The sequence below is a fragment of the Monopterus albus genome, unplaced genomic scaffold (assembly GCF_001952655.1).
Source record: "Monopterus albus unplaced genomic scaffold, M_albus_1.0 scaffold290.1, whole genome shotgun sequence".
In the NCBI taxonomy this organism is placed as follows: domain Eukaryota; kingdom Metazoa; phylum Chordata; class Actinopteri; order Synbranchiformes; family Synbranchidae; genus Monopterus; species Monopterus albus.
The window spans coordinates 262,512-273,627 of NW_018128170.1; the positions used below are offsets into that span (position 1 = coordinate 262,512).

The 11,116-nt window shown below is 39.0% G+C and overlaps 2 protein-coding genes across 2 annotated transcripts in view; both read right to left on the reverse strand.

Moving 5' to 3' along the window:
- chp1 (calcineurin-like EF-hand protein 1) lies at positions 1 to 5,331 on the reverse strand. The gene is made up of 7 exons (XM_020622968.1): positions 4,902 to 5,331; positions 4,218 to 4,290; positions 2,781 to 2,861; positions 2,137 to 2,264; positions 1,947 to 2,008; positions 1,102 to 1,224; positions 1 to 527 (listed from the first exon to the last, which is right to left on the reverse strand). Exons 1-7 carry the CDS (start codon positions 4,966 to 4,968, stop codon positions 474 to 476), a joined length of 588 nt encoding a protein of 195 aa, XP_020478624.1. The 5' UTR covers positions 4,969 to 5,331; the 3' UTR covers positions 1 to 473.
- A 2,471-nt stretch (positions 5,332 to 7,802) lies between these two features.
- lgmn (legumain) overlaps positions 7,803 to 11,116 on the reverse strand; it is a 9,573-nt gene continuing 6,259 nt past the window's right edge. Inside the window, exons 10-14 of the mRNA XM_020622945.1 lie at positions 10,456 to 10,545; positions 10,004 to 10,213; positions 9,692 to 9,862; positions 9,101 to 9,168; positions 7,803 to 8,231 (exon numbers count right to left, since the gene is read on the reverse strand). Of these exons, the coding sequence (XP_020478601.1) occupies positions 8,189 to 8,231; positions 9,101 to 9,168; positions 9,692 to 9,862; positions 10,004 to 10,213; positions 10,456 to 10,545 (582 nt within the window). The 3' untranslated portion in view covers positions 7,803 to 8,188. The remainder of the gene's footprint in view (positions 8,232 to 9,100; positions 9,169 to 9,691; positions 9,863 to 10,003; positions 10,214 to 10,455; positions 10,546 to 11,116) is intronic.

An 11,116-nucleotide genomic window follows, 5' to 3' on the forward strand; every position in this document is an offset into this window, starting at 1 on the left:
TGACACTAATCATGCATGGCACTTTATTCATATCATTTTCATAATACCTAGACCAACATCACATAACATTTGGATCATATCTGATTGACAATCACATAATTATTAATACAAATGGCAAGAGTTGTATTTCCAGCACTTGTGTGCAGCTGGAGGGTGTTCTTGAAATGAACTCTGATATAAAACAAAAAGTGTGAGCTGTAGGAACAGCAGTGGGACTAACTGTGGCCCTCTTCATTTTTTTTTCTAATAAATAATGTTCCATTATTGGGAAAAACTATACATAGTGCCATGGCACACAGAGCTGTTTACAGAGTAGTGCAAAAGCAGAAAGGATCTATGACATTATCTACCAAATGCTTAATGTGACATTATTCACTTGTAGCGTGGGCCACAGCAGCCTGCTGAGAAGCTTGATGGGGTTGTGCCCTGACTCAACATGATGAAGCTCTATTCAAAGTGAAATAAAAAGAAACCTAGTGCAAGAACCGGATGCTCATTTTCTGTTCCACATCCACCTTTTCCAAGACCTGAGGAAACAATCGAAGCAAAACAAGTTTAGATACTAAACCTAATCATTTTATGTTGTGGTCCTGTTATGTTTAATGGGCACAGTATGACAAGGTCACAGCCAAAACCAATGTGTTTGATAAGTATTAACTTAAACATTCAACTAGCACTTTGGACCATTACAAAAACAGTTTGTAGATGTTTCAATACTTAAATTACAAACATTTTAACTTGTGAGCTGTTGTTCACCAGGCCTATCTTGTGCATTCATAGCAACTAAACAATGGTGCAGGTTCTACTTTGTACACACATAAACCCATCCAACACTGTAAAATGTTCCCTTGAGACATTTTTTTTCTTTTCTGTGGTACACCTGGCCTCTAGTTTGGGTCCCAGTGAAACCTCCAATGCTAAACATATATAAGCCAAAAGGCAGCGGTACATGGTCAAAGCTCTTCATTAAAACAATCCTCAAACGGAATCTGTTAATAGTTAATAGTTGAGTCCGAATAATTTATTGCTTAGCTTAAAAATTAAATAATACGCAAGCATAAATAAGTAAATAGAGTTATATACTCTGATCACAAAACTTGCCTTTATGAATTCATTGAAGGAAATGGAGTTGTCTCCATTTGTGTCAGCCTCCTGAATGGTCCTGTCAGCAATGCTGCCGAGCTGCTCGTCTGAAATATTTACACCAACCATCATCCGCAAGACCTGTAAAGAATAATCAGAGTCCCTTTACGGTTAATGAATACCAGTGAAAAACAGAGTTCCTGGTCAAGATTAAATAGCAGCTGTGACGTTTCCTCAAACATAATGCTGAATGCTGTAAAACAGTGTTAAGGCTACATTCAGCACTAAAAAAAGATCATATGTAGCTACTTCGGTTAAATGGCAGCTACGCTTCACTGGGAATTATAAAAAACAGCAAACATGTTTACTGAAAAACAGACAAATATTACTGTGAGTTTCATGATTAAAGTCTTACAGGCTCATGCATCACTTGAAGCAGGCGACACAAATGTTTTGCACAAAACAAGAAATCTGTCTGAGTCATTTAACCTTGAGCTTATAGCAATTACAGGTCACACAATGTCACCAAAACCAAGATGACATCAAATAACAGAGGGAGCACAGAGGAAGCCAAAATACAGGATATTAGACTGTCTGGGAAAAAAATCAACCTGTAGTTAAGGTGAGATATCACATAATTATCTGCATAAGGGCCAAGTCCTTTCATCAACATGGAAATCCCTCCCTATGAGGAGTACTTTGAAATACACATTGCACAATAGAATGAACAGCAAATATCTTCAGCAGTAACACTGGATTCAATAAAGAATAATCTAGTTATTCACCATTTGGCACAAGCAGCTGTTTCCACAAACATCACTGTGACTCAGCACCTTATGCACAAGACAAACCCTTCTGCTCACCTGCAGCAGCTCATCTCGAGAAATCTTGTCATCTCTGTCCAGGTCATACAAATGGAAAGCAACTGAAAGAATAAAAATACATATGTCATAAGAGGCACAATGAGCCCTTGTTACAAAATCGTCTGATAGTTCATGACACTGGTCACCGGCTCCACCCCGACATGCCCGTGTGACAGAGCTCTACACTCACACAGCAGCTTGTTTGTCCTGCTGTTCAGAGGTTCGCTAGCAGTGGGATTCTTGTTCTTCTCATTGTCCTCGATTGGTCTGAAGTGAGCCAAGGTCCGCATGAAGCCTCTGAAGTTCACCTGGTCCTCTCTGAAAACCAGAGACAAGAAAAAAAATGATGAGAAGAAAAGCAGTTTTCTATAACTCTCTGGTTAAAAGACTAATTCTGTAGTGCTGCTCAGGTTACCTTTGTACAAGCATTGTGGGTGATAAAATGAAAACTCAGACTAGTCATCACCTAACACCATTTTACAATCTATTCTCAAGTTGTTCTGAAGCCAACAAGCCAAAACCAGACAAACAAGATTACATCTGAAAACATAAAAAGCCATGGGTGAAATTAAGACACCCACACATCTGACCATTTGGGATTTTAATGATCCATCTCCAAACATCTAGTTTTCTATGTCCAGAATGATAAGACGGCCATACAGCTGCCAGATATATACAGTAGCACCAATTTGGCAGTCGAGTAGCCACAATAGAAAGGCTTGATGGTCTGGATCATCCTTGTGGTGGTGGTGCTGACTCAAATCTATAACACACACTCCTGGCAAAAAAAACAAGATCCCCAAAGACTGCAGACCAATAACAGGGCCAACTCACCCCTCAGGAAAGAATGCATTGATGATTCTGTCTCCCAGAGGGTTGATAGCCAGCTCAGGGATCCTCTGGAAATCTTCTCGACTGCAAACACAAGGATATATGAAAGATGTGAAACAGCAACATAATATATGTTTTAAAATTAACTATCAAAAGACAGGGTCAAAATGTCTTTGTCTGAGATGTGGTCAAAGTTAAAGAGACAGAACAGAGCTCATGAGGCCATATCTTCATTAGTCTTTAAACTCAACTGACTGCAAATATGAACACAGACAGATGACGAAAAACTGGATGGCCAGTTAATATTTTTAATTTTGATAATTATTGTGGCTTTGAAAATGGTCCTTCCCTGGTAGGCTAGTGGTTAAGGCGCAGCGCTCTTGGCGCTGTGGCCCGGGTTCGAGTCTGGGTTGCGCCAGGAAGGGCATCCGGCGTAAAACACGTGCCAAATGTCAACATGCGAATCATCAGTGTGACGATTCGCTGTTGCGACCCCTAAACGGGAAAAGAATATGACTGTTTTCTATTGTGGCTTTGAAAATAATTCAAGCGATTGCGTTCTGGAAGGTGTCCAGTAATAGTAAATAAGTAAAAAGTTCCATGGTCCATCAGGAGGACTGGAAGTTGGTCAACTGATATATATATAAATATGACTGTTGTGGCAACTAATTAATATAAGAAAGTCACCTTGGATATGAATGAGGCTGCACCTGACTGTGTGCCGTTACTGAAAGCACAATAGCAAGAACAAGTGGAACCAAGAACTTATGTGTAAACACACCATCTTCCAAAACAATGACTTCTACAAGCCACAGAAAGATGTTTCTTTACCCTTGACAGCTGATCTGCAAATGAACACGCTGTGCCAAACCAAAAGGCTAAGTTTCAAACACTGTTTGTTCTGTTGCTCTGTCCAGACGGAGGATGGAGCTAGAAGTTAATCACAAACCACAGAAATGTGTCACTGACGTCTCAGCTGAACACTCATGACACCCTGGCATGATTTCATTGTGAAACCCAGTTGAGAACAAGTGATGTCTTGCTAAAATGTGTGTGAGAGTCCAGTGACCCTACTGAGCTGTTATCCAAATATACAAATAGCACTTTGACTAACAACTGTTTTAATGAACACTGGTCTGCAAAACATATTCTTTTTAAAATGCCCTTGTAACTCTGTTAATTCTGAAAGCAGCAATGACCATAAATAATTCACAAAGCTGTGAGTGTGAAAGCTTATGTTATTATCAATTACTGTAAAAATATTTTAGGGTGACCACTGCAAGTAGACATTTTGGATCACTGTCTAGAGTAGCAAAGCTTCTCCAATATTCAGTCACATGTCATTTAACCTATCAGTCTGGCAATGGCTGGTAAAGAAACCAGTTTATGGCTGTTGTTTAATGTGTTTCTTTTCACAAAGATGCTTTTGTTATTGCTTACCTGAGGGTGCCATTTTCACCTTTATCCAGACTGGTGAAGCGGCTGTACAGGCGAGTTATCTGACTGTGAGAGACTGCAGGGAGGATGAACAGGAGATATCAGGTGTACAGTCCTTCAGGTAAAATTACTTTTCACCAACCTATTGAACCACATTACACCACCAGATGTCATCACGAGTAACAGTGGGGGAAAAAAGTACTCGGATCATTTACTAAATTAAACTAACAACACATTCATGTAGAAATATTTCATTTAAGTTGTAGTCCTGCCTCCAAAATCCTACTTAAGTAAAATATGCAAATACTATCATCAAAATTTACTTTAAGTATCAAAAGTAAATTGGTCCCTGTGAGTGATATACTGTGTGTGTATGCACACACACACACACACACACGCACACACACACACACACACACATCATAGCTAGCTAGGTACTTCCATCACTGTTTACACAGCTATTGAGCCGAGGGAGTAGGCACAGTCAGCAACAATTGCAGAATAAATGCTATAGAGCAATTTCCTTTAAGTATGTGATTTGGGGCCTTTGCGGAAGAAATGCAGCGCTAAGGCTTTACGTAACTGGCTAAGTACAATACCCTGCGATGTTAATATTTAAGTACAGTAGGCAGCTAGTGGTTAAAAGTCCTCACATTCACCACAAAAATTATTCGTAACTCAACTTACAGCCAGTCTCCTTCTTTATTTCTTCGATTTCTTCCTCTCTCAGTAACGTGGACGCTCTGGACCCCATTGTGAAATGTTAAATGAGAGTTATATTACTCGGGAGCAGACTTGCTAGCCGTTTTGCACAAACTACCCAGCTGTGAGACAACCTCTAGCCGGACCGGTGATGTTAGCACACAAGCTAAAGTAGCTAGGAAACAACCACTTCGCTCCTTGTTGTCGTTTTTCTGTGAAGGCGGCAACCAGAATTTAATCCAAACCTCCTTTTCTGTCCTTCCAGAAATGTAGGTCGCTGGATAGGCTGCTACTAAAGCTTCCCACTAGGTTGTCGCGTTCTCATATTATCCAGATTGGTTTCGATCCAATTCTCTTCTTGCTTTATGAAGTGGCAGGAGAGGGCAGGCGCTAAACGACACCGCCTCCCAAAGCAAGAGCAAGACGGACCCCGCAGTATTAGGTAGCAGAGCTTTTTGCCTGCTTAAAAGTCTATAATAATGTCTTGCATGTTATTATATTCCAGTTCAAAATACATTCTCAGTGACTCTGTTAAAAAAATAAAACTACCTAAAATTCACAACAAAACTATCTGATATTTATTGTAATCTTGTATATATGTATATATATATATATATATATATATATATATCTGTGCATATTACCCGATTTTTAATAATGGTATTAATAATAATATAACGACTGTATTTTCAACTTCATATTAATGATAAAAACTCATACGAAATGGCCACTAAATATGAAATGGCTGCTAAATATGTACATAATCGTGTTGTCGTGTATAGAATTAATTCACAGGGAGAATCACTGCAGTGCCAATCATCATTTATTATACAATATATTGTGATAAGAGGTTTTGAAGGGTGAGACACAGGATCACCTTGATTTGGGCCTCTGCAGAGGTTCGGAGTCAGTCAGGTTAGTCTTCTCAGGTCCTCACATACACCCACACTCTCTACCTGATCAGCTCTGCAGCTAACTATATGGCTATTTCCCAGCTTCCTGCAATTGTCCAGGTCTTGACGTCCAACGGGCCCCCACCCTAGTTACACTTCTCTATTTTGGGAACCCCCTGCAGCCTGTACTGAAAAACAGGAAGCCTGACACCCAATGTTCCCGCAGAGGCCCTTACAAAAGAGCAGAGAGGTCATCTCTGACCATGCTACATATTATACTTAACTAACATTGGCCTATCAACTATGCTAATAACTATTAACTATATTCAGTTTGCTTTTACCACTACAGTGTAATAGGAGAAATATTTACAGCAAGAGTATGATAGGTAGCATACTGTGCAGCTTACTCGAATATTTCAAGTTATGGCAGAAAATATGTGTTAAATGCAGGGTACAATGTTAAATTTTAATGGCCGTCAGATCCGGATGAAATTCCGTCTGGTGCTAGACATTGCCACCTTACATGTGTCAAATTTCAAATGATACCAATAACTTTTTTGACAGAGATATGAATTTTTAAAATCTTGCCCCATGTTAAAGATATGAATTTTTGTGACCTTGACCTTTGACCTTTTTCAGCCAAAATCAAATCACTTCTAGGGTTGGTCCCCACCAATGTCTGTACCAAGAGTGCCGATCCATCCAGTTAGCATACTTGGTAATCCTGCTAATCGACATACAAGGACATGGAACCAAAAACATAACCTCCTTGTCAGGACTAATTTATTGTTAAAAAGTACAGGTCAAATAATCAGTGATCAGTCATCAATTAATAAATACAAAAATCGAGTTATACAAAGCCCATCATTAAATAAGAAAAGGTGAAGACAAAAAAACAACAACAAAAAACACAAAGAACCCTCACACAACATGAACACAATAACATTTTAAGATGAAAGTCAAATTTTCGCCACTAGATGTCAACATTTCTTCATTTATGGTGGATTTTTTTTGTCAGTGCAGCATTCTTTATTTATTGATGTGCTATTATTACCAGCCGAATCTGTGGCACAGGAACTAAACACAAAGTAGCCTATGTCTGGGAAAGGGATTAGTTTTGCTAATATTTTGTTATAAATAATTCCAAATAATACTAAATGTAATCTTAAAAAATATTACCAATTAAAAATGTTTAACTTACGTAAACCGTTATTCATTGTGACTTAGTAGAAAGTGTTTACCACATACCACAGCAGTCTATCGAAATTAAACCACAAATGTCAACCTCATGGTGATTCTCCAGGAAAAGTTAGGACCATCACAGTCAGTAGGCTTCATCTTGTGGGTACCACGAATGTCTGTACAAAATGTCAGGACAGGGCACAGTGTCTCAGGCATATCCTATCAGTCCTGCTCAAAGTAGTGGATTCCAGAGAAATATCAACACTCATACAATGGACTGGCTTGAAATTTTGTACAGAGGATGAACAGGTCTACTGCTGCGGTAGTGATTAAAATCTTTCTATGACACCAGGTCAAAATTTCACTTGATTCAATACTTTGATTTATGAGTTAACGCCTACAAAACCAATAGCATTCCCATCAGCTTCAGCTATACTTTGTGTTAAACAGCAAATATTGGCATCCTAATCAACTATTAAAAACCATTAGTGCAATAATAAAAATACAAATGTTATATTTCATCCCTAGATGAAAAGTTCAAACTGATTTTGCATTTACAGCATGAACATCTTTAATACTAATGAAATCACAAGAGTGTAGTAAATGTCCCTTGTCTGTTCTATCATTTGAAACTGTTGCCTTGTATTTATTGTGTATGATTTGCTTTTTTATGTACACGTACATATCTAATCAAGAAGAAAATATTTTTAATGTAGGAATGTCCCAAGTGGTGTCAGGCACGAAATATGTTTAAAAATTCTTCTCATAGAAAGAAAGATGTCCACAGAAGAAATAACACTGGACTTCTTTCCCCTCTTGCAGTTTTGGTTGTCAGATTTTATTTCAAGGTCCCAGTGTTACAACAACTTGTGTACAACAAACATTCATTGTGTAGTGGTAATGTCCTTTACATGTTTAGAAAACTTTCATGCAAGGCATTTTGGACCCCAAATAAAGCATCAGAAACAGTAAAACACCATCCATTAAACATTCACATGATAGTGCAACTCATCATAAAACAAGCTTAAAAATTCTCAGTAAAATCACAAAAAAAAATCACAAATTTAAAAAACAAGTTATAGTGTGTTGATAAAACAATAACATCAACGTCAGATTGATTTCTAAGCAGCAGAAAGAGAAGTTCTCTTAACCTCCAGCAGACTGATCCGAGGCTCTAATGGATTTGCAGACTTCTTTTTACTGCATGAAAGGACACACAGAATCCATGGCCTGCTGGATGCTGCAGAGTGAAACAAAATAAAATTACTTCAGTATTAAATAACACAGGAGAAAATACCCATCACAAGTTCCTCGTCCCAAGATGACGCCTGCTAATGGCTTGTTTTGTACAAGTAACAATCAACCTCAGTGAAGATTCTGTGGTATGAGAAAATCCTTTTATTTGAGCGGCTGGAACCAGCAGGTGTTTGGCATTTTTGGCTGATACATTAAATGATAAATGGATTATTCAAGGTATTGTTACATGAAATCGACAGATCAGTTAAGCAATCAATCATGTCAGTAGTACACTGGTAGTAAATGCTTTTTACTGGCCAGTTCCACTTGAATAAAGGTTGATCCATGACCACTGCTACCAACAGCAGCTTCCCAGAGTCTGTATGATTTGCAAACAAATTATGATGTAATATTGTCTTAATAGGCAGATGGATCACTGTGATGATAGCCATAAGACTGCAGGGTGCAACTAGCGGCTTCAATGCAAAAGTTAAATGCAGTTTTTAAGGGTTTGCAACCATGACTGAAATTCTGCAGACAACATAGAAACTGACAGTTTGCTAGCAGCAGGATGGTTTATTTGATCAACTCAAATGAATGTCACTTTCGACTTTTTCCCGTCACACTGACGATTTGCATGTTGACATTTGGAACGTGCTTTACGCCAGATGCCCTTCCTGGCACAACCCTGACTCATTGGTCTAAAAAACATAAAATATCAGCAGCATTCTCTGAATAACAACATTTCCCATAAACTTAAAAATGTACTTTAATTTGATAAAATTTAAATATGTAACAGACTGCACCAGTCATGACCTGCTGCACATAGGCTGGTTAAAAACAGTGGTGTGTGAAGTGAGAAGCAGACCGTACCTATGTGCGGGGTATCCCCTCTCACACAGGTTCACGAGAGCATACAGATGTCTCAGAGCATATTCATGCTGAAACACAAGAGGACATCGCATGGGTAAAAATGTCATCACAGTTTGTGTTTTACAGTATAGGATTCTTTAAATGACCAAAGCTGATTTCCCCTGTTGTAACGGGGCCACGTTAAATGTCAAACATTTCCAGAGAAAAGGGAACACTGTGTGAAAAAACCCAAACAGCTGCATGAAAGCACCTGTAAAAACATCGTGGTTATAACGTGACTATGAACGCGATACAGTTTCACTTTCTGTCAGGACTGCAGAGTTACTCCTAGTCACCATTTCCTCATACAGCATCTTATCCTGTGTCAGCTGAATGCAAAGAGGCAAATGAACGTAAGCCTGCTACCTACTGGTGTACATCATATCTTGAACCAGATTCTTGACATAAAAGGAAGTTTGAATCCGTAGCTACCGACGTCTCTTCCTAAAACTGTGACTCAACCATTACAGTAACCACCAGTACTTCCTAAATTTGGAAAGAATAACCATGGTCTGCTTTAAATCAGTGAAAAGGATTCTGCTGCAGCTCTACCTCGGGTTTGTGCCAGTTGAAGCAGTTGTGTTTGTAGTGGTTGACTGTAGCTTTGTAGCACTGATGCTGGGACAGGTCGGCTCTCTCGTTGAGAACCTCCTCGGCCTTGAAACTATTGCCGGTCACCTTCTCGACCACTTGGCGCATAGTGTCAGCCAGAATCTTCCTGAACTGAATACACACACACACCATTAGAAATATGTAATGTATGTATGTATATTGCATGTTATGATTGAACAATCTAACAGAGGATGCGAAACATTCAGCATAGTGCAGACAGCCCTAACACCAGAGGGTGTCGTCTCTCTTTACCCTGAGGTGGGAGTTGATCTCCATCAGCAGCCCCCTTGCAACCCTGATGTCATTGGAGGCCATCATCTTCCTCTTGAGGATGGCCAGAGGAACGTCAGGGCTCGGGGTCAAATCCAGATTCTCCACTGGCTGCAGAATCACTGGAGGAGTGGGTGGGCGGTCTGCTTTCTGGCTACCCTGGAATGCTAACACCTTCATGTGGCCCACTGTCTGTACAGAAGGTAAACTCCAGGTAGGTAACAAAATAAGGGCCAGAAACAAACATGTTTTCTGCCTCACAGTTCTCCTCCATCTTCACTATTCTCCCAGTCACTGAGACTATAAATAAAATACTACTTCCCTCATCTTATTTTGGCTAGAGAAGATAAACTCACCAGTACCAGAGATAAATAAATCACATGTATTTGCTTCATAGTGGGTAGCAGTCAGCAGGGATCTTTCTGTCCTCTTACCTTGTTTCCATACTGCTGGACGTGGCTGGTGTTTGTGTGGCTCTTTACAATCTTGAACTGCTTTATCAAAGTCTCTTTATTCAGGTCCTCCTGGAAGCACAACGTAAGATCCATCACAGAGCTGTTTGATAACATGAAGTACTTACTAAATAAATGTTGAAACAAATCTTCAAAATACGTTTTTAATGACTTACAAACTGAACATTGTGATTGGTTTCATTTTCTCCTGGAGAAGTTCAAGTTTTGGGATACGTAAATATTCTGTAGCCCCACAGGTGCTATTACATGCTTATGCAAACTCCTCATGTCTTATTCTAATAGTTAAAAACAAACCACTGCAAATGGTCACCACTTCCTTTTCCTGCCTAAAACAGGTGTTTGGAACAGAAAGTAGACTTTAATAGACTACATGTAGTCCGAGTTAATATTGTACTGTGTGATATCAATCAGCAGAGGGGTACATTATAGTATGTAACGGTATGAAAACATACTGTAGGTAACTCCAAAATGTTAACATTTAACATGTTTTCCTGGTGCACTTTCTGATTGATATGTGTTTATTATAAAGGTATTTAACATTTCACTCTTTGTACAAAGAACAGGAAACAAATACAAAGCAAATGAATCTTTATTTAGCCACAAATTATGTCCATATGCATGT